Raw genomic sequence first — 24,864 nt, 5'->3', positions numbered from 1 at the left:
GTAAATTGGAATGAACTGTCAGTTCTTTCTTAAAGGTCTGTGTTGAGGAGGCAGAAGAGGCACTTTCTGCAAATTTCTTATCTCTTCAGTGCAAACCCTTTCCTACTGGTTATCGTCAAATAAGCAGTTCAGTGCTTGGAAAGTAGAATGTCAATTTGCATGGTTCATCTTGCCTGGGTTCTCTTCCACTAACACAGTGCACTACTATTAAGCACCATTACAATCTACTCAATTATTTTTAATACTTTTTCCTTGAACTGTATAAAGAAGTCTGAAAACCCTCAACTTAAGTTTTAAAACCACAATTCCAGTAAGGCAACCATTGTATAATAGTTGTGATAATGCCATAGGCTATTCTCATTTTTATGATAAGGTCATTTTGAAATGCCCCTGTGATCTATTTGTTAAAACAAACTCCAATTGTAGGGTTTATAAAAAGTTGGGCAATTAGATGAATGACTTTGTTTAAAACAACCTTAAATTACCCTACTAACACCTGAATCAGATGTCTTTTTCCATGACTGTTATCATTTAAATTGCAATGGGACAAATCCATCTATTATGAATTGCTTTTTCATATTTTAATTAAAGAGCAGTTCTGTTCAAAACCTCTAAAAGGCTGATGGATAAAAATGGAGAAATAAATGACCCAGTATTATTTACTTTAATTAATAATAATTGTTCATAATTTTACTTAGCCTAGAATATTTATGAACATTTATGGGTGAGAAAGAAAACAAATATTTGGCCATTCATTGTATAATGAAAGAATGATTCTGTTTTTTAAACATTCCTTTTTGTGCATTGCATATGCATATGTATATTTCCCATAAACATATTTGTCAAATATTTTTTAAAATCCTAGTTCCACAGTGGTAAATGACCAACATAAAAGAAATAGGAACTGCTCAATCTGTCACTAACTTAAGATTAATTTGTTTAGGTATGAAAAGTGATCTCTCAGCTTTCAGTCTGACCAAATATGCTATCGTTATTGTTCATATTTACAGTAAAACCTTTTAAAACCTTTTTTCCACACTGCAGTTTTACTTACATTAGGTTCTTAGTTTCAAACACCATGCAGGAATTGAGTTGATTTTTTATCAGTTCCATACAAGCCCCCTTTGTGGAGTGACTAGGATATTGTTGAACCAAAGGGCCAAAGGGACATTTCACTTTAATATTATCCATTTCCTTCTTTCTTTTCTTTAGCTTTGAATGTGTGGAATCAAATATTAATTGCTGCTTCATATGTCATTTCAAGTGTCAACTACAAGCTATAAAGTAGTCAAGCTGTGCAAAAATCTGAATAATTTTGCAAGACACTGTATGTGAAATATTTTTGGACTCAATGAGATGAAAATCACTAGCAAATGCAAGCAATTCTAAATTATTTTTACTGTATGTCAGGCAAGAGCACAGTTATTTGCTCATGCTGTTCCTTTAAGATTTGATTAAGACGCTAGGATTTTAAGGTGTCAAGGACTCATTTGTATCTTCATTGGATGTCACGATCGTTACTCCTCCTCTTAAGGGTGCTCCAGCCCTTCCTCGTTCTGTCCCATTACCCACACCTGTTCTTTATTCCAGCCCCTCTTCTGTTCCACCTTATAAGCCAGATGCAGACGTCATCCGGGGCTTCTCATTGATTTCCGCATCGTGAGAACCCGGGTCCTGCTGCATCTGGCTCCGTTATGTTTTTAACCTTCAGTTCCTGATTCCCCTCCCTTTGCCAGTCCCGACCCGGTTCATGGTTCTAACCCCCGGATGGATTGCCTGGTTAAGGACTCTTGCTTTTGTGTTGGATTCCCCGTTTGGACTTTACATGGATTGTTTGCCTCGGCCACACCTCCCCGGATCACCAGCACTCCCCGGACACGCCCCCTGTCTCCAGACCCTTTTCCTGCATGACCATTTTTCCCCTTGTGTCTTCACAATTCTGGATCGTGTCGTCCGCATAGGGCCCGGAAAGAACCGGATCGTGACATTGACTGTTATTTATTAATATTGGTTGATCAATAATATGTATCTACTACCACACATAATAAAGGTCCATGCTGCTCTGTTTAGAAGACAAGGGCATTTTGAATAAATCATGTATAATTTTAAGTGCCACTAAGCTCATAGCATTGTTATGTTTTCAATTAAAATATTTATTTTTTGGAAAATGCTGTTTTGCTGGATAGAGTTTCAAATCCTTAAGCTCATGGTAAGGTTTAAAAATGTGAAATAAAGAGTCGTCTTGTCCCCTGTTGTAATTTGCTGCATCCACTTTCTGCGTATACAAGCTAATGGAGAGGTCCTTAAGGCAACCAAATCGCCCTTCTGCTCCAGCCACACTGAGAGGTTTTGTCGTAATCCTTTCGTTTTATTCTTTACTTAGCAATAAAATGCTTGATTCATCTAATAACTCTATTTCTCCCTTTAATGAACAATGTAACACATTCATACAATTATTTCACAACAAAATACATGGCATTAATAACCAGCTGCTGACCTCATCTCCTGCAGTCATGACAACCACCACTCTCCTACCTTCACAGGTTTGAGTTTATCTCCTTTTATTGCTGTTGATGCTGCCTATTTAACTGAGTTAGTAAAATGTAAATGTAAAATGAAACCTGCTGTTTGTTTCTTAAGTCCTATTTCTTCACAGCTGCACATCTTCTCTGCTCTGTATATTTGCTAACAGCCTAATCAAGGACTGCCTGAAATTTGATCTTGTTCCTGTAGTCTTAAACCTAACTGTTTAAGGTTTCACACCTGTGTTAATATGAAACTGCCCAGGGCAGTTTAAATCCTAATTGCATACAGTACATGTACTGTATTTGTTAATCATAACCGGTCGCCTATTAAGAGCTTTTTAGTCAGAAAAAATGAAAAAAATCTAAATAACGTAGTTGTGACAGGCTAGTTCTGCATACTAAAAGTGTTGAATTCACAAAAAAGTCTGAACAATTCAACCCAATGCAATGCATTAATAAGCTCCAGTAATTCAGTTGGTTGAAATAATAACCAGAAGACACAGCATTCCCTCAAATCCAGAGTTAAAACCAACTGTTCTTAGATAAAACAGATTGTATGTCCAGATTTTGGAGTACTCTGCATCATCACCTAGAGTAACCCCTGTTGTCTATATGGCTCCCAGTAAAAATAAGAGAGGACTACAAAGTTATCCTGATCCAAATACAGATTATTTTAAAGATTTAAAACTCTGATTTTGAGATTTTCATATTCTGCTGAAAACCAGGCAGCACCAAATGAGTCAGAGACACACAATGTCCAAATGTTTTGAGACTCTGTTCTTTAATGCATGATTTATTTTTACTCAATCTGAATAGATTTGCTGTGCTTTTATTCCACTTTGCTTCTGTTGTATGATATATGTGCTATTTTAGATAGATAGATAATACTTTATTAATCCCGTAGGGAAATTGGTGAAATTTCACAGTTTACAATTCCCATTAATAAAATTGCATTATTATTCTTATTGTTGTTGAAAATTATATTATTAGAATTGTGTGTAAATTTCACTTTATACAGCACGTATGCAGGGCAGGAATCAAAACCCATTTGCAACCTACCAAGACAATGCAACAAAGGACAAGGCAGAAGCACCTTTCCTTATAATCTGTCACCCTAATAGATATATCTGTTGTGCTGTTCTCAACATGACCCTGCACTGCAACCACAATAATAATAATATAATAATTATAATTGCTTACACTTATATAGTGCTTTTCTGGACACTCCACTCAAAGCACTTTACAGGTAATGGGGACTCCTCTCCACCACCACCAATGTGCAGCATCCACCTGGATGACGTGACAGCAGCCATAGTGCGCCAGAACGCTCACCACACACCAGCTATCAGTGGGGAGGAGAGCAGTGTAATGAAGCCAATTCATAGATGGGGATTATTAGGAGGCCATGATTGGTAAGGGCCAATGGGAATTTGGCCAGGACACCAGGATTACACCCTTACTCTTTTCGAGAAACGCCCTGGGATTTTTAATGACCACAGAGAGTCAGGACCTCGGCTTTACGTCTCATCCGAAGGACGACGCCTGTTTACAGTATAGTGTCCCCATCACTATGCTGGGGCATTAGGACCCACATGGACCAGAGGGTGAGCGCCCCCTGCTGGCCCCACTAACACTGCTTCCAGCAGCAACCTTAGCTTTCCCAGGAGGTCTCCCATCCAGGTACTGACCAGGCTCACACCTGCTGAGCTTCAGCTTAGCTTCAATGTCAACACATTCCCATTGTGAATATAGCTTACTGCGCTGGAAGCCACTATCTCAACCCTAACACCCTGGGTGCAGTATAGGAAGCTGATAAGTTGAAAATATTACCTCAAACACATCCATCCATTTTATAACTGTTTAACCAATGCAGGATCACCGGGGAGCAGGATCTGATCCTGACAAGAAACAGGACCACCCTTGACGGGGCCCCAGTCCATTACAGGGCTCACAAAGACATACAGTACACACACTCACAACAGGGCCAATTCCCTCAGAAGTCAATTAAACTACCAGCACATCTTTGGACTGTTGGGAGGAAACCGGAGCACCCGGAGGAATCCCACATGAACACACGGAGAACATACAGTACAAACTCCATGCAGATAGCACTCCAGGAACTGAACCCAGGGCCCCAGCAGAATGAGACAGCAACACTAACCACTACACCTCCATGCCATATTTACCTATAATATTTAGGTAAAATAAGTTAATAAGTATGTCCTGACACCAGCACTATGATGACTGAAAAGGTGAACATGTAAACATATGAGTAAATACAGCTGTGTTTGTGAATTAGATGATTCTTCTCCAGTGTGCCTGCCATCTATAGTAAATGGATACAATCAAGAAACACCCCTGGGTCTTGAAAAAATGTATTCCAGTTAAACAAGATAAACTAATTCTCCCTGGTATATTTAAAAAAGAAATCCAAATACTTTCACAAATATGAAAATACCCCTCCCTCTAGTTCTTAAATACTTGGCTATTTTTGGATCATCAAACAGAAACCCTGCTATGTTAGCTAGACTGCTACAGCTCTTTTACTGCAGCTTCGTGCTCTGTCCTGCTTCTTGGATTTATTTATTCTCCTCCTAGCTCTTCTTTGTTGTCTCTTTTTAAAGCCTAACATAAGGTTTGAACATAAGATTTTCTGCTCTTTTCTAAAGGTTTCTAGAAATGTAAAATTTGCAGTCTTGGCTGAATGTGGCCTCAGGAATTCCTTAACTACATGGACAAGCTGTGGAAACACCAACGCACTGATCTAGATCCTAGACACACTGGTGTCTGGATGTGTGTGGGAAGGGGGAATATCTCTCTTATATTCAAAACACTAGTCAATATTGGACTCTTCTTAAAAAATAGAAAACAAATGTATACTATAATAATAATGTTGCTTTATTAGCCCTATACAATTTCTTCCATTAAGAATTCATCTTTTCACATACCCCAGCTTGTTCTCCATGAGACACAGACAGGGAGAGAAGCTTGGGGTCAGAGCACAGGGTCAGCCATTGTACAGCACCCCTGGAGCAGCTGGGGTTAAGGGCCTTGCTCAGGGGCCCAACAGAGTAGTATTCCTATGCCAGCTGCACAATTTGAACCGATGACCTTCCAGTCACAAGTGCAGATCCTTAGCCACAGAGCCACTGCTCCATAGTTCACGTAGGTGGCTTCATCGGCATGCGTAGGCTGCAAACGAACAAGTGTCACATTCGAAGAAGGCTCCACAGCCAAAATGTTTTGTTTCTTTTCTTTCTTTTCGGCATGGAATAAACCTTTACTTGTTCCTAATATATACAATACTATATATAAGTATAAACTATATATATAATATATATAACTACTTAACCATATCAAATATTTATATTCCTTAAAGGCTTGTGATTTTTTACCACCAACATACTAACATTGTAAAGGCTGTTTTGTTAAGAAAAAATATCAGTATAGAATTAACATTAATACTGTATGTGAAATGTTTTGGTTGTTTTGATGTACTGTGTACAGTATATAAAACAAAAAAAAACACACAGTTGAACAGTTAAAAACACAATATTACTGATCCACTTCTGCTGCAATCCTTCCTTTCTGCAATACTCCTAGTTTTAACATTACACAAATATACACCTGTAGTATATTCTATCAAGGAATAAAACTAAGATTTTCTTACATCTAGATGTTGTTTATGTAAAATAAAAACAATGTTAAATACAATTTTTATTTTTTGTAGTATTTGAGAATAAATAAGGATGAGAGTGTTGTGTATTGTCCACAGAATCAGTAATTACAGTGGTATGAGCCCTTTCAGCCAAGTAGTCACCATAAATGAGTATTTATCTGGTTACATAATGGATTAGTATATATATATGTATAATAAAGGTGGTAACATACAGGTTATTTACTAGTCTGTAATATTTGCTGACCTGCGCAACAGCTGTGCACTGTAACTTTTTTTAATAACCTCTGCTGAAGTCACGAGGAATTCAAAACGATTCCCCCTGAAGGAGATCTGACAGCGCAGTGTGTTCAACACAAATATTTATCATGTTCTAATATTTTCAGAAATTTTTCCTTTCATTTACTCAAAATAATTGAAGAAGAGATTAAAATAACTGGATCTCTTTAGTCCTCACCAGAGAAAGCCATGAGAGGACTGGATCTAATTACTCAAAATTCTCTAGGGCACCCACAAAACCAACATGATGGACTTTTTCAAGATCATCATTGACACAAGGACCAGAATAAATTAGTAGAAACATAGGGAAAATGTGCTTAAGAATAAACACAGCAGTGGCACTAATTTAGACAAAAACAGGCTCAGAAACAAGCTACCCATCCCTGGTTTTAAAGTTAATACGTTAGCTTCATTGTGCTCAAATCAATTAATTCAAATGAAACAGCAATAATTATCACCTAAAGTTATGTACCCAACATTTACAAATTCTCATTTACAATGAAAATCTGACCAAGAGGCTTTCACCACTGTTGCACAGAACACAATGCACTGACTGATCAATAAAGCATTAATAACAAAGCATAATATGTCAATAAATGTAAGTGAAAATGCCCTCAGATATAAAGCTGGATACTTTCAGCTTACTTTGCAGATTTTTTAGTCGTTGGCAGCAGCAAATTGAAATACATTACACAAAAGGAGGTAAGAATCTTGGGAAGTTCGTTCTGATAAACAAACTACAATACAAACTGTGAGATGCCATAAATTGTTTGGATAGGAGAGTGCTTTACAACTTCATGTTCTGGAAATTAAACAGGACGTGATATGAATCATTTGTCTACTTTAAAGAGATGGCCAAGTAGTTAAACATTGTGGTGATGAGTGAGATAAAGGAGCATAAATATCAAATAGCAGAATGTTATTAGACTTTGACTTTTACAGGAAGAGGTTTTGAAGCAATTTGTAAGTTATATCTCCATAGTCCAGGATGTGGAGTACCTATAATGATTTTTTTATGTATGTACTGTATGTACTCCACATTCTGTACCATGGAGTGCTGTCTCTGTGTGCCGTGTGAGTACATACAGTACAGTCCAGCATCTCCAATCTCTAAAACTCCAGTCGATGACCTGCTTACCTCCTCCTATCACAATGAAGAAAGTCTGTGGTCTTTCGGTGGTTTTAGACATCCCCTTCAGTTTTGGCCATCCTAAAGAATGTGGTATCCCATGCACCACCATCTCCATGCTGCAAGTTTAGCTTTGAGTGGGGGGGAGGAAGATGATGTTGGAACCTACCTTTACTGCTCTGTGTAGAGTTCCTGGTGTCCTTGATATCTCCTGGCTGCTATGGTGCAAACTGTGTTCCTCCAGTTTTTTCTGTCTCTGTGTGCTGTGTGTGAGTCCTCATGACTTCAGTTTTTGTCGTGGGCCTGGGCAGAGCTAATGGCTCAGGGCTGATTACCCAACTGCCTCTATGGCCCAGTGTTACGATGCATTGTAGATTTTAACACCCTTTTCTGGAGGCTCCCTCTCAGTCTGAATCCTTGTTACATGTGTCTCACAAATGCATATGTTACCTCTGAACTGCATGGTATACAGTATTATGAATGTCTGTGCAAGGAAGATCTTTGATCAATGGGGAGCTCAGGAACAAGAAAAGATGAATGCACCACTCTTACGGAGACACTGGCCATTGTCTGCAGACTTAAAATTAATGAGCCCTCCTTATATTGTTCATTTATAGGACATCTTATCACCTTATCCATCCATTTTCTGACTGCTTCATCCAATTCAGGGTCACACACGGGATTAACTTACAAACTCCATGCAGATAGCACCCCAGAACCAGAACAGCAACAGTGCTGATTACTGCACAATCATAATACATTTTTAATTGTATTCTAAAAAACAGAAGGGTCACATTTATTACCTCTCAATTTTGTTTAAAATTCAACAGAAACAAATCTACAGTAACATCCTACTTTGGGTGATTGTAATAGGAACCTTTGGAACTATAGAAAAGGACTTTGAAGGTTTCCTGTTCCCATGGGTTATAAAAGGAACAATTGTATGGAAAACATGTGGTTGTAGCATGTAGTTTAAGTCAGAGGGCTCTTTGAAAGTGGTAGACAAATGCACATTGACCTCCATAAGCTGGAGGATTGTTGTAAATAATTCCCCAAATCCTGAATCTACCACATTCTACCCTAGTGCTCATTCACAGAAAATTGAGGCTGCTGGTACTGTATAGTGGCAGGTCTGTGAGTATATCTTGTCACCATGGGCTGTTTCAAGAGGCAATAGTTGTAAATCTTCAATACACACTGGCATCTTCAGGGTACAAACAACCAAAATCTCTCAAATGTAGCATTCATTGCTGGGTTTCAAGAAGAAGTCTGTTCTGGCAGAAGTGACTCAAACTTCCCACGCATTATTTGAATGACACATGAAACAATGTCTTGTGGTCAGATTAAATGAAAATTGATCTTTTTGGAAATGCTCATCAGTTTTATGTTGTGATATTGTGTGGGGGCCTATCATGTTATGGGATTGTTTTGAATCTATACTGTAGGTCCTGGAATCACTGTCAAGATAGACAGCTCCATTCCGTACCGAACTCCGCGGTTGTTACAATACCTTCCAGAGGATTACAAAATACTAACTACAGGGGTGTGACTAAAAATAACCCTCATATTTTCTTCACTTATTTATGTTCCATGTGGATATGTGTTGCCAAGTTACCTTCAACTTCATTGTTGTTGGTTTCCAAATAGTAAATTGTTACTTAATGTACTGTATTATAAAAGTAACCATGTATTGTAAGTCGCCCTGGCTAAGTGTGTCTGCTAAGCTTCTACTAATAATAACATCGTGTGTGATGTTCAGGTCTTTTTTTTGCAACATATTAAAATGTGCATTTTTAAATAATTTCCCAGTAATAGTACAGTATATGACCTTCTATACATACTACAGTAATATTAGGAAGTGCTGTTGTATTAAGCACTTGCTTTTTACAAAGCAAAACGCAATGGCTATAGTTATTAATTCCTAGAATAAAGATACATTTTCTTTAAACGGAAAGTATTTTCACAAACATCTTTTCCTTTTGAGCCATGCAACACACTATCAGCAGCTTTTTCACCGGCGTGATTTGATGACGTATGTTCTTTCTACCCTGCGTAGAAATAGGCAGCCGGAAGAAATCGTTTGAGATCAAACAACGTGTTGCACTGTACGGTATCAGAAAGGTAAGCACATGATTTGTATACGCAAAGTAATATCGCTTAAAGTTTTAGAAAATAGCGTAAACATCCATAAAAGTGACTCTTATAATATCTATTTTTGCTTGTCATAAATTATGCTGTTCGTTATTTCTTTTCGAAACAATGTAGTTCAAACTTGCGGTAAATGCTGTGATCAACGAGCTTGCTGAAATTCTGCTGCTTTTTGGTCTTTAACATCAGTGCATCAATTGATTTTCATTTTTATTGTCTTAGTAAGGGTCGCGGCGGTTCAGCATGTATCTGAAACAGCCACTGTAACGTCAATTGTATGAACATAAGTTGTAGCATCTAGTAAATTATTGTTTCAGCGTTCTTGACAGTGCAAATTTGCAACGAATTGTATGAAACGGGTATCAGAAAAGTGTGTGTTCACATGTCCCAAACTCATACACTACGGCATGCAATATCATACCACCACAAAGATGAATGAAGAAAAATATAGTTGTTTAGAGCAGGACAGAATTGTAAGCAATAAATAAAGAGAAAAATGAGTGAGAATATTCTATGTAGATATTGATCACAGAAATAAAGTAAATAAATCTGTCTTGTTTTCCAGACTTGTTCGTTTTCACATGTTGAAAATTTAAAATATTGTATTTTTCTTTACAATACTGATATAGTTTGTGGTACTGAAATGTTTTTTAGACATTGGAGCATGCCAGTGGTGAAATGGTGGCACAGTGATTAGCATTGCTGCCTCCCACCACTGGAGCCCTGGGTTAAATTCTGGATCTGGGGTTTCATGAAATTGTTCCATCTGCATGAAGTTTGTATGTTCTCAAAGTGTTCATGTGGGTTTCACCAGGGTGCTCAGGGTTCCTTCCACAGTCCAAAGACATGCTGGGAGTTTAATTGGCTTCTGGAAAAATTGCTCCTGGTGTGTGTGATAGATACTTTATTGATCCCGTGAGGGAAATTGTGTGCTCTGTGATGGACTGGCATTCCATCCGGAGTATATCCTGACCCACTTGCTAGGACACTCTCCATCTTCCCTGTTATCCTACATTGGTCAAAGTGGTTAAAAACTGGATGGATGGAACTTGGCTGTTTGTATTTTTATTGTGTGTATTTTGCCATTACATGTTTAGCTTTCTCAAAATAGGATAAATAGTTAACAGTTTTCATGAAAAGTGTTAATGTTTTTTTTTCATATAGAGAGTACAACATGGAACAAGAGCATTGTGAAGCAGCTCTGGAGCATTTGGTAGATGACAGTACTGTGGTAAATACTGTAGAAACACAGAAAGACCACAGCAGTGCTTTAGCTCCTGAGTTACTGGATTCTCTGACAACAGACTCTACAGTCGTGACCGAGTCCCTGACAAATCCATTAAGCACTGGCATTGAAGATCAGTACTCAAATAAGCACATGGTTGGCACCAAGTCTCCCACACCTGGTACAAATGAAGTAAATGGCAATGTGCTAGCGGTGCCCGAATGTTCTGAGAAAGCAGAGAAACATGATTCTGATATACAAAGAGACGGGCCAGAATTTGATGCAGGTGGAGCAGGAGTTAAAAATACTGGAACTGGAATACTTGAAATGAATCAAGTGGCTGATCACACATCTCAGAGTGAAGACATGGAGATTACAGTGTCATCAAGAATGGAGACACTTAATTTTATGAACACTCCTGAAGCTGCTGAAGCAGAGAGCCTGCCGGCTGGGAGGGATGTTACATTTCCGCAGGTTTGCATGATATTAAGGAGTGATGACAAGGAGACTAACCCGAGTGAAGAAAGTGACGACAGCAGCTCATCTGAGGACTCCTCTTCTGACAGGTATGTACTGAACAGCCTTGTTTAAAGGTTTTAAACATTTCAGAAAATATTTACAAAGTGAAAATGCAGATCACCCTATTTGTATGTTGTAGTAGATGTATGAAACATTTTACTATTCTGACTTTTATTCTACACTATCCTGACTTCACACCTCTTGATTGGCCTCTCTTTCTCTCCCCTGCTCCTGCCACTCTTTCCTCCTCTCTCCCAGCCTTTGTTCTCCCGCTACTTTACCTTTGCTTACTGCCTTGTCTTTCTCACAGCTGAAGAAGGCTCCACGGCTGAAACGTTGTGTTCTCTTTCTTCTTTTTTTCAGCATGGAATAAACCTATTACTTGTTCCTTTGCAGCCTACGCATGCTGACGCAGCTACCCACCTGAACTGAAACATTTTATGTCCACCTAAAACTTTTTTTGACAGAAAAAATGCTGTGAACCTATTTTTAGATTAACATAGCAATACCACTTGCTAGTTAGATGTTATCAGATTTCAGAAGCTAAGCAATTTACTGTTTACTGCTATATGTGTTCTTTCTTCCCAAATCCAATAATTATATGTTGCTGACCTCTTCAGCCAAGATGTGTTTCTTTGCCTTATTGTGGCAAGATGAAAAATATCTTCCTCAGTAGATTGTTTCACTACCCCGTTTATTCAGAGTATGACTTGAGTTTACAGCAAAAATAGCATATTGCTGTTATTGAACATCAAATTATTAAATGTACAAGTTTTACAAGTATTAGCTATTGTGTATTGCTTTTAAATAGAATCCTTTCTCATGTAGGGAATGTTGTTTGCTGTTTCAGAATTTTACATTATAACCTGTTCTCTCTGAATGATACATACAGATGTTATCATTCTTCATTTTGTGATTTATGGATCATTTGTTGCAGAACTAAGTTTCTGCAGTTTTTAAGAAGTCAGTACATTTTTTGTTTTTATTTTGTAGTGATTCAGATTCCTCTTCTTCCTCGTCCTCCTCCTCTTCATCTTCTGCGCATCTGCCTGCTACACTAGGTGAAGCTGATGATGATGATGATGAGTGCATGGCTCTTGGTAATGGAAAAAAAGCACATCCTGTTAAAACTAAAGATGAAATTCTCATTGAGGTATGTTATCTAAATATTTTTGCCTTTTAATAAACAGTGTAACCTCTAAGAACCTTGGGTAGGCTCTGGTAAAAAAAGTTATAGAGCTTTGTTATTTGTTACTTCTCTTGATAGCTACAGTGTTTTGTGACACTTTGTTTTTCACTATTTAGGCTGTGGAAGCAACATGTCTTTTATCATTGACCCAAAAGCATGAAAGATATCTAGAATACCAAGGAGTACCACTGCATTGTCTCAGTTTTATGGATAATTAGATTATTGTGACATTTGTTTTCATTGGGTCTTGTAGAATGTTTTGACAAAGAAGTTTAAAGTTTTGGGGTGCAATACCACTGTTAAAACAATAGCAAAAACGGTTATTTTGAGGTTATTTTGCTTCTTCATAATTGCAGTAATCCATACATATATAGTATTGTTGTGCTTAGTTTTCCCAAATCACTGTAGTATTATAATCTCACTTGAATTTATACCACTTTAGTCCTACTGAGCCATGTTGCATATTACCATTACAATCATATAGTGTTTTGTAGTGAACATAAGATCATAACTGAAAACAAAAAAGAACAACTAGTGGCATAGAGGTGTACATACTCATTGACACTGCAAGCATTTGGGTTTTGCTCACGGTTTTCCAGTGAAAAGATGTCATTATTCAGATGAAATTGTTCTAATGCTTAAAATGGCAGTAGCTTTGAGGCAGGCAGTGCTTTCTAAAGCACAGCGAGTATAACATTCCTCCAGTAATTTTAAAACAGTCAGTGAAAAGGTCATGTTTTATATCTATTAGCATGTTTAATGCATATTTTGTGAGTTAAAAAAAATAATTTTCCAAACATTAATCAATGACAGGTAGTACATTACTTCACAGGAAATCTAATCATCTGCTAACCTAGAAGGTCTATTGTCATTATAGTTATGAGAGCCTCTCCATCCATTTTCTAGAACTGCTTTATCCTTAGAGTTAATAGTATTGCAATGTATGTATTAGATGTTGGCAAGATATTTAGCAGGCATGCATAGATTTTGAGCAATGCAACACTTTTTTTCAACACAATATCATTTTTAACACATGCAGCATGTTTTTTTTTAATGATGGTGGACATCGTTTCTATAAAGCAAAAGAAAGGCTTATATTTTGCCTTAGGTATTAAAGTCTGTAGTTAAAACTTTCCTTGTGCTCTTTTGATAACACAACTGTGCCATTCGTGCCTTTTGAAATCTCTTGCTCTTTCTGCATAGCAGTAGAGTTTGTTCAGGCTGCACCAGGCTTTTAATTATGAAAAGTTTTTATAATTAATTTATGTAAATCAAATCAGTAAGCAAGATTATGATCTGCCTTAGCAGTTGTTTGTTTCACATGTTGAAAGTTGGCTTAGTGGTAGAATTACCTTGGGAGGTAGTTATTTCTGTTTAGAAGTTTTTTGTTATTGACTTGTGTATCATTAGTAAGAAATACTTGACTCATATACAGTGGTGCTAGAAAGTTTGTGAACCCTTTAGAATTTTCTGAATTTCTGCATAAATTTGACCTAAAATGTAATTGGATCTTCATCTAAGTCATAAAAATAGAGAACCCAATAAAACAGATAACACACAAAATGATATACTTTTTCATTCATTTATTGATCAAAGTGATCCGACATTAAATGTCTATGCGACTTGCTGTAGCTAACAGCCGCTTCTCTGAGGCAAGGAGGGAATCTGCAAGCTGGGACTTGGTGGTTTGGGCAGCTGTTGGCGTTTGCTGAGGAGAAGTGAGAAATGGCCAATTGAGAGACGACAGGCAGGAGGCAGGAACAGGAAGGGAAGAATGCCATGGGAAAGGTGCTGGCAGGACAGGATACAGGCAGGTTTTGGGCCTTTCAGGTTTCGAGTCATAGGGACCAGATTATGTTGTTATCCAGCTTTGCTGTTAGCATGTCCTAAAGTTAGCTGAGTGTAGCAGGAGCTCAGTAGCTCAATGACAATTTGCCCATGTAGTTTCTGGGATTAAATAGGAATCCAGATTAAATTAAATGGATGATTGGCTGCTGACTTCGAAGGGAGAAGGTCGAACCGAAAAGCATTCCAAACGTGAATCGAATTCCAAGGAGATATGTGCTCTCTTGTGGGAATGCTGCAGTTTCCAGTGGCAGCCGTGGTCTGAGATCTGTTGCCGGTCTGGGCGTGACACTGGTTTTATCTTCTTTTACTTTTTATTTCACTTTCTTGGAAGAGCTCAAATGGCCGTTCCTGAAGTTTGACTTTTGAAGAAAAATTTATACTTTCGTCATTAATTTATTAATAAAACTACATTATAATGCAAGTACAATTTACATTAAATATTAGAAATTAATTTATACAAGGATGTTATAAATCTATATCTTGAAATAATCAAGGGTATATTTTGCTTGATTTAAAAAAAAAGCTTCCCAATCTGCATCTTTAGCTTGGCTGGTTAGTTTTTTCCAGACCCTCACAGCTTTTCTATTCTAAAAGTGCCTTCTGATCAGTTTGAAAAGCACTATACTGGGGAATTAGGACCCACATAGACCACAGGGTGAGCGCCCCCTGCTGGCCCCATGAACACAGTTTCCAGGAGCAACCTTAGTTTTTCCCAGGAGGTCTCCCATCCAGGTACTGACCAGGCTCACACCTGCTTAGCTTCAGTGGGTTGCCAGTTGTGAGTTGCAGAGTGATATGGCTGCCATAGTCAACTATAGCTGTAACAATATTAAGAGAACTCTGGTCCTTGATGAATGAAGGTTGTTCTGATTTATTTCAGATTTCAATGATATCTATATTGCTTAATTAATAAACACCTTTTTAATTCCTTATTTATAAATTGAATTAGGTTTTAAAAATTGATGATTTGTATCTAACGTAATGTAAAACCTGACAGGTGTGAGCTTTTCGGGGGCAGGGTTTGAGGCTCCTGTATTAATTTATTCTTTATTGGATATAGTGCTTATCTTGCCCTTCTGCATGCAGTGTGGTTTTTTATACTCATAAACTGTATCATTCCTAGTCTGGTTTCTTGAAATTTCAAGCCTTTCTTTTGCAGTCAATCTGTGATGTTTATATAATAAACTTCAAAGCATTGCATAATATGATTACAGTTTCTTAATAATTCTCTTACCTACAATGTTAAGTTTCAGAAAAGACTAGATCAATACTGACATTTTCTCTTGTAGGTTCTCTGACAAGCTGAGTAAAGAAGCAGTCATTAACCATTTGAACCATTTCTGGTGCTTCCAGTCCAGTCTGGTGTCATTTTGTACCAGTCTTTTTAACAAATTTAAAATCTTTCATGAAAGCCACTTCTTTCTTTTAATATTCAAATTCAAATAAATATTTGAATTTGGTGACACACTCCTAAGAGTATGCCTTTTGCATGTTTTTAAGTTTGACCTATATAGATTCTGAGAAATCTTGACTCAACTAGGTTATTGCTATGCACGTTTCTTTGATGTACAGTAGAGTGCACTTCCCCCTCTTCTATCCATCCTGCTTTTCCAGAACACTGCGTATCCACTAATGTTGTATTCATCACCAGCACTCTCTAGAAACTGTGTTGTGGTGATTCCAGTTACATCTTTACTACTTGCTAATGTCGTAGTTCCTATCTCATGTACAATGTTTTTAATACTGTTTGCAATTAGGTTAACAATTAGAAATAAACTTTTAATTTGCGAGTCGGTCTTTGGATGCGTCCCCCCTTTCAGTCTACTTTAAATGTTTTTTTTTAGCTCTCCGTGGATCATTGTGAGAAGACATTATGTGCTTACCTCATTTAGGAATGGAAAGATTTTCAGACTGAGAAAACTAAAGCCTTTTCCAGCATTCTGTGTCTTCAAACTGTTTCAAATGTAAAGTGTGGTGTTTAAGCCAGTGTCATTTATCTCAACTTAGACGATGAAGTATTGTTGCCTGCTTTTGTTAGGAACCTGTCTGTTCTATAAACATCATCAGCAACCTCAGCTCTAGGGAGACAACATACAGCTGTTAACTCAGAATTCTTGATGCATAGCTTACATACAGTGTTTCTGGGCTTAGTGTCGTCATCAACCACTCCGCCATTATTTTTTTTCTGGTGGTTTTGATGTCACTGACACTGATTTTAAGTATTTGTGACTGGTATGTGGACTTCACTGCCCATAATAGTGATGCCCTGGAAGCTGCTGCCTTGAGTTTTAAAGTATTAACTGTTTTCTTCTGTCACATAATTGTCAATCAAACAACTTTCACTTCCACAGACTAGTTATTTGAACAAAACTATATCATTGCTGATGCATCAGTTCTGCTTTTGCTGTTATTGGTGTTAAGCCGTTTCACATTTGAGCATAAGGAAGCTCGCAAACAAATGTGTCATATTTGGTTCTATTTTAGTTTTTTGTTTTTTTGGTTTTCCAAAAGTATTTACCTGAAATAGCTGTTAAAGATAGGGTGAAAAGTCCTTACTCAAATAGAACTGTTAACATTTAGTTTTTTCCATTTACTGTAAAGATATGGATATGACATATGGCATTCTGATGCAGTGGAACTGGAAAACAATCACAAAGATGGAGTATAAAATTATGTTGATGAGGTGTATTGACTCATGGTTTCTCAGATTTTGGCTTGTCCTTGATAGACTGTTGCTTGCCATCTGGGGCTACAGCCAAGAACAGTATACTAGTTTTCAACATACCAGTAACACAAAGGCCTTGTTCTATAGATACGCAGGGCATATTAGTTCCTTTCTGTGTTTTTCTTGATTTTTTTTTACTAAGCTTGACATTCACCTGGTTAAATTATTTCATTACTTACAACAAATCAACTCTTTCATTAATGAGGTGATTTAGTGCTTATGCAACACAGTCACTTGAGTGTGTCATGGTCAGTCGTACTATATATGATCAGTGAATCAAAATGATGCCAAAACATTTAATCAATATCCAAAAAATCCCTGTACGTTTCTATAAAACTATACATGCATGCATAGAATGATATTTCTTTTTCAGTAATTAAGCAGATGTTAGGTGTCAACTGTATTACAGTATTGATACTTCGGCTGTATGTTGCAACTGTTTAGAGAGAAAAAAATATTTTCAATCTGTTACATTAATTAAGTGGTTAGTAATAAAGGCCAACTTTCTTTAATCAACATCTATGCCTCTTTTTCCTTTCCTGGAAAGCAGAGAAGCAAAGTACTTTTTAAAATTCCATTTGAAGACCAGACCATCTGTTCAATTAAAAAAGAGACACCTTATACATTATGTAATTTTCCACAATGTGAAATTTGCTTTTAGATACACTGAGCAAGATGACGTAGTTTTGTTTATTTAAAGAAATAAAGAAATATTACCTGCAAATATATAAAGCTCAAAGTTCAGTAATCAAATTAATTGAAAGATGAGAGTGCATACAGATTAGTGTAACTTTAAATGATTGTAAAGGGAGAGAAAAGTTGACTTGATATGGTTATTAGGAACAAGATCAATGATTGAAGTTTGTTTCTTTCAAACCAAATATTATCAAATAAGAATGAGTTGTGTAACATTTGCACGTCTGTTAACTATAAACTTGTAAAATTACAAACTGAAGAAAGATTAATTAAAATAAAATAAATATGTAAAATAACACTTGAATAACTTGGCCTGCTCAACATATGGATCATGATATGCAGGTTTGTTTTATATATACACAACAGATTTTGTATTTAAAATGAAATCTCTTTTGGGTGAACCTGTTGGTCTGAAATTAATCGTAATTTTCTTTGTACTTTTAGTTAACTACTAAATTGCTATTTTCAGTTTTAGCTTTAATTTTCCTGGGAAAGCTAAGGTTGCTGCTGGAAGAGGTGTTAGTGGGGCCAGCAGGGGGCGCTCTCCCTGGGGCCTATGTGGGTCCTAATGCCCCAGTATAGTGACAGGGACACTATACTGTAAACAGGTGCTGTCCTTCGGATGAGACGTAAAACCGAGGTCCTGACTCTATGTGGTCATTAAAAATCCCAGGGCGTTTCTCGAAACGAGTAGGGCTGTAACCCCAAATTTCCCATTGGCCCTTACCAATCATGGCCTCCTAATAATCCCCATCTATAAATTCATTACTCTGCTGTTTATTACTCAGAGTTCTGGCGCACTATGGCTGCTGTCGCATCATCCAGGAGGGGCTGCACATTGGTGGTGGTGGAGGGGAGACCCCATTACCTGTAAAAAGCGCTTTGAGTGGAGTGTCCAGAAAAGTGCTATATAAGTGTAAGCAATTATTATTATTCTTATATGACAACCTTCTACCACGATGAATAAATCCTTGTACTGTTTACATAATACAAAATATGAATGTGACAGTTGTGCGGCAGATGTACTATTCAATAGACTTGTAGCCCATTGCATATTGAACATTTACCCAATGAAAAGGGCCAATATGTGACATCTAGGGCTCGGTAAACCTGCACATACTTGTAAGGGTTCTACAAGAGGAATGCAAAAGTATTCTGACATTTTCCTGGTAACTCTAAGTTTGATTAAGTTACAATTTAAATATTTATTTTGATGATCAGTATAGTTTATGATTTAAAAATGTAAGGAAATAAGTAGTAAGAAAGTAGGATGCAAAAGGTTTTATTTATATATTTAGTAACCTTAAACTATTGTAATATTTACATACAGTAATCCTAATTAATGGCAAAGGGAATCATTCAAGTCAAATATTTTACAGAATGATTCTTAAGATCTTTACTTAACTATAGAAGTCATTTTTTGTTTAAATTATAGTTATAAGGTTTTTTTATGCTTTTTTGATTTCAGACTGTTTTGTGGGGATGTCAAGTTATGATTTCAAATAAGCAAATACAAAGATGAGGAGAATTCCTATAAAAACTGAAGACTGAATAAGTTTTACCCATACTGTTTACAGATTCATATGAGATGTTAGAAAAGAAAATTAAAACAGCAGACAATAATGTACACTATTGGTCATACTGTTAAAATTCAAGCTAGAGCCATTTTAGAAGATGAAATTCTGCAACAGCAGAACAAAAATTGAACTGTAAAAGCACTTGACGTTTGATATTAACGGAGTCAGTGGGAAAATACTGCAAGGCACTGTGCTCTTGTCATTTTTAATTATATCAAAACAAGCCTTATGTTCCAAAAATCTTTGCAGAGTGCTTTATTTAACAAAAATATTAAAAGCATGAAGACTTTTGTTTCTAAATGAAGTATAGAGTTAAATTGTCTTTAATGGGAAAATGGTACCTGCTGATAGTATTTGAATTAGTGTAATTGTACTAGTTTTTGTTAAAGATATGGTATGGAAATAGTTCTTATTGACTAGTATCTACACTACACATTTCAGTAACAAAAATATATCACATATTTAAAACTCCTGTTTGTATTACGGTATATTTATACTCCATGGTAGGGGTTTCCAAATCTGTTGAGTCATAATCCAGCAGGTATCATAAATCTCCCTTATGGCATCAATTTGTAAAGTATTGGAATGCTAGTAATTTTTGAGCATTTATTTTAAGTTTCATTTAGGTCCGGAGTAGCAAACTATGATTCTTGAGAGGTACAGGGTGATGAAACATTTATCCATCCATTCATCCATCCATTTTCTAACTGTTTCTTTACAATCTGGGTCATAGGGGAGGTTAAGCCTATTGTGGCAAGCAGTGGGGGCAAGGCAGGATACACAATGGACGTGATGCCAGTCCATCGCAGGGCAGACACACAGACATAACCACATATGAACACACTCATAACAAAAACAGTTTACCCAGAAGCCAGTTAACCCCACTATTATGGTTTTGGACTGTGTTGGGGGGGGGGGGGACCAGAGTACCAGGAGGAAAATCACACAAAAATGGCAAGAACATATAAACTCCACGCAGATAGCACCCCAGGTCCAGAATTGATCCCAGGGTGTTGGTGTTATGAGGCAGGAATGCTAACCACTACGCCACCGTGCTGCTTATGTGATAATATTTTCATTTTGAATGAATTTGTTTTGTTTAGAAGTTGATGGTTTATGAGTGATGCATAAAATCAGGTATATTATGGTTATTTAGGGTTAGCAATCCTTTTTCTGCACAGCTAATGAAGATATCATTTCTAGGTAAATAAAAATAAGTTCATTTCCAAATTAATTACTTATTAATAGACTGTAGTAGTATTTTGCTTTATCCATGTGCTTCCAATACTGGATTAATTTTTTAATATAATTTATCTGCGTTGTACATTTACTTGAGCAAATACATTTTTAAATATTATGTGTCCCAAGGCTTAACAAACAAATGACAATCTGTCAGTATTGTACATATCCTTGCATTCATGTCATGCAATTGGATTATGTAAAAAAATATTATGTTAAAGTCTTGTAGAAAATATATTTTCCTCTTTGGAACATTAATGTAACATTAATGTAATCCCCCCTCCCCCATATTTCTGTTACATAGGCTGCATTTGGTAGTTTTCTTTCCCTACATTGATTTTTCCTTTGTCTTGTCCATATCTCATGATTCTTCAGTATTGTCATTATAATATTTTTGCATATTGGAATTTATAATGCTTTCCCTACAAAAATAAAAGTGCAATTATGTTATTAAGGCTGGGATTACCTAATTAGTGTGAGCTTGTTTCTGTAAAGGAGCTGAAACTTTGTTCAGTCCATTTTAATTTATGTTTATATATAATGAGGAACCCTGATATAGAGAATTCGACTTAAGAATGTTTGTTTTCTACATAATTCCTGAGAATACATTACACAGAAAATGGTATACAGAACACCTAGTCAATTGGTGAAATGATCAGAACAATTTGGAACATCTTACAGTTATTCGTTTAAGAAGTTAATAACTGTGCAAATCCCTTAATTATTTGCTCAAAAGCTGTAAAACTGACCTTTTATTATTACTACATATTTTTGGTTAAGTGTAATTTATTGTTCCACCGTTATGGACTGTTTGACATTTCTCTTAATTATTTGTTGCATAATGAAGCAGAAATATTCCTACTAGTGTTCGCCAGATTCTTATTCACCCATGTGTTTTCATTCCTGATCATGATCTGTACTAGAAGATTTGCCTTTAGCATTTTGTATAATATTTCCTACATAGTCGTTTCATTTTAATCTATGTGAATAGGCTGGCTATTTTAGGTTTACCTAAAGCTGCCTTTGTATGTTTAATATTGAAATACCTATCCATTTTCATAATGTATTTTATAGCATTTTAGTTCTTCTTGACTCATTTGCCAATCTGTCAATTCAGTAGCATTACTAAAATCCTAAACTTTTAAATAATATTCTTGGTTCCTGTTATTAAGTGCACTACAATATTATAATGTTAAAATTGGTTAAGTTAAAAACACTGAACAATAATGATTGCTAGTTAGGAAGTAAATGCCAAAACTCTGAGTACAAAGCTACACCACACACTATGTTGTACTTCCAAAATATGCTAAAGACACATTCTTTTCTGAAACTTTTGCTTCATATGATAAATGAATAGACAGTTTTGAAATGTTGAGTGAAAAGTGTGCTTTGTTTGACAACATTTAAGTGACCAAATGCTCTCGATCTTGTATTTGTTTTATTTAGCTCAATAAATGTACTGTCTTTGAAAGTGAATAGTAGCAACATTTATTTTCACTATTTACTAATTTGGGGTCATGCTGTTCCTGTGCCATTTTTAAGTGAATAAATATCAAAGAACGAAATAAATATTGCCATTGGAAAATGTTAATTTAACAGGATTTGATTTGATTTTTTCATTTTTGTTATGTTATTCCATTTATCTTTATTGTTCATTTGACAAATGTTTTATCATAGTATTTTAACCACACAGTTCCTACAGGTAAAATCTTGACCGTGTAACTGAGGTTTGTTCCTGAAATTCACAACCCATATCCACAGTCCACAGATTAAAAATAAAAAAACTGAATCAGTAGGGGTATTACTTTAGCATTGCTGGTATTTTTCAGCACCGTTTGTTCTCTGCTATTGGTGTTCCAGTGCTTGTTTTGCAAAGTAAAAGCCATCCTGCTGTTCAGACAGCATGAAGTAGTGCTTACTCAGACAGCATGAAAAAATGTTCAGAAAAAAGCTGTTGTGGTAGTAGAAGGCACATAAACCTGTTTGTTACTTTCTTCAACTTTAATACACAATGAGATTTCACAAATAAAGTTTTAAAGTAAAGCTGGACATTACTTGCAGAACATGCCATGATTGCAGACCTAATTTCACAAAGCTTTAAAACCACCCAGGAGCTGTTAAATGTACCAAAATGACTAAACAGTTCACCCTTTGAATGCCGAATGACTCGACCACAAAAGTGCACTCTTTAACCCTTAGTCCGGACATCACTTGGTTAGCTTTGGGCATATTCTAAGCCAGCTGTGGCAGGGGTGGGCCTAGGTTGTTTCGATTTATCTCGGCTTGCCTCATAACAGCAACCTAGTGATTTGCTGAGTGTCTTTGAGTTTATCCATGACAGCCTCATTGTTTCTCCATTCATTGCTAACTTTTGATGTGCGAAAAAAGGACAGGTGGCTCAATAATACAAGTTTTACAAGAAGGCCTGTACTAATCCTCATCCCTTCTGTGCTGCTAGGATGGCTTTAGCAGTAAACCCACTTTATTCACAACTCTTGATTCAAAAATGATATGTAGGCTATAAAAAGAAAAATATGTGGCGATTGTAGTGCTTTGCGTAAGAATCCAAGTCTTACTAACAAGGATGCCATTTGGCCCGTTTATCATGTTTGATTGTTCACTGATCTGAGGGTCTCATCCAGCAGTTTCTTTTAAACCATGCTTCAACAACACTGCTGGGTACAACCCCCTTGGTAAAGAAGTACCTCCACTTTCTGCCTGTCATTTTCTAAATCTAAAGGCCATTGTACTGACTTTCAATACTTGAATCAGATCCTATCTGATCCTGTTTAAGACTGATAAGGTTTAGTTCTATTATGCTCTCAGTTTCAGATGAACTGAATCCAAGTAGACATTGCATCTTTCCTAGGTGTCATTTTAGATAAACTTAACCAATTACCCTCTGAGTATGATTTTTAATCCTATGAAGTGTAATTATTTGAAATATCATAATATAATGGTTACGTAAGTCTGTTCTGTTGAAAATATTGACTGAATATTTTATTAATTGATACATAGAAATATGCAACTGTATACACCCATTCCTTGCTATGTGTATGATCTACAGTATTTCTGACTTTTTGCTACATTGAAGCTCTCTTCTCCCCATTTAGTAATGTTCATCATTAAATGTCCTCCTTATTTTTAATACAGTATAATGGCAAAGCATGTTGCCAGTGCTGCCGTGCTTCAGGTGTTATTCACACAAACATAATAAGAAAAGCATTTCCCCTGGCTGTAAAACTTGAGGTTGATAGGATAGAAAAGGACTGAAAGATATTCTGATGGCCTTGAACTTGGCTTCATTGTGCCAATGTTCGACAGTTACAGTTTTTATAAAGTAGTCTTGTTAACTACAGTCCTAAAATAAATTGACTAATTAACATAAATGTGAATGAACATGCGTTAGTGTTAGAATAGAAGTGGGTAAATTTGTGGATGTTAGAAACAAGTTGCAAGCTTTTCCTTGTGAAATAATGGGAGTTTTGTTTTCAATCAGAATTTTGCATTGAATTTAATGAATTCCCCTCCGAAACTTGAGGGTGTATAAACTGCAGGACTATAATATTTCTTATTTACCTTGTTTCTTAATTAGCAGGATTTATGTTTTTAGCTGTAAAATGGAATAGGCAAAGTTGAGTTATCAACAACTCCCTTTTCTTTGGCTTAATACATCTGCTAAATGACTTCTATTGCTATACAAAAAAAAAAGTTCTTTAGTGGAAGTTTTTCTTATGGTTATTATGTTTGTATGAATTGTTTACTAGATATTGATACAGAACTGGGGCAGCACAATGGCGCAAGGGTTAGCAATGCTTCCTCAAAGCGCTGGGGCCCTGATTTCCGCTCCCGACGTGGTTTTGTTGCTGCGTGGAGTTTGTAGATTCTCTACATGTTTGCGTGGGTTTTCCTCAGCTGCTCCAATTTCCCCCCCACAGTTCTAAAACATACTGGTGGGAAAATTGACCCGTTAAGTATGTATCCCGCCTTGCGCCCGTTAATTGCCGGGCTAGTCTCTGGCTGCCCCATGACGCTGAAGTGGATGAAGCTTTTAGAAAATGGATGGATACGCACCTGAAAAGCAATTGG

The 24,864-nt window shown here is 36.5% G+C and overlaps 1 protein-coding gene across 1 annotated transcript in view; it reads left to right on the top strand.

Annotated features, from left to right (window-relative positions):
- The first annotated feature begins 9,656 nt into the window (after positions 1–9,656).
- Positions 9,657–24,864, top strand: part of naf1 (nuclear assembly factor 1 homolog (S. cerevisiae)) — a 39,699-nt gene continuing 24,491 nt past the window's right edge. Inside the window, exons 1-3 of the mRNA XM_088917647.1 lie at positions 9,657–9,730; positions 10,922–11,548; positions 12,495–12,654. Of these exons, the coding sequence (XP_088773773.1) occupies positions 10,932–11,548; positions 12,495–12,654 (777 nt within the window). The 5' untranslated portion in view covers positions 9,657–9,730; positions 10,922–10,931. The remainder of the gene's footprint in view (positions 9,731–10,921; positions 11,549–12,494; positions 12,655–24,864) is intronic.

Source organism: Atractosteus spatula, chromosome 1, assembly GCF_055471065.1.
Source record: "Atractosteus spatula isolate fAtrSpa1 chromosome 1, fAtrSpa1.hap1, whole genome shotgun sequence".
Classification (NCBI taxonomy): Eukaryota; Metazoa; Chordata; class Actinopteri; order Semionotiformes; family Lepisosteidae; genus Atractosteus; species Atractosteus spatula.
The sequence above is the reverse complement of the archived record's forward strand: the minus strand, read 5'-3'. Positions and strand labels throughout refer to the sequence as shown.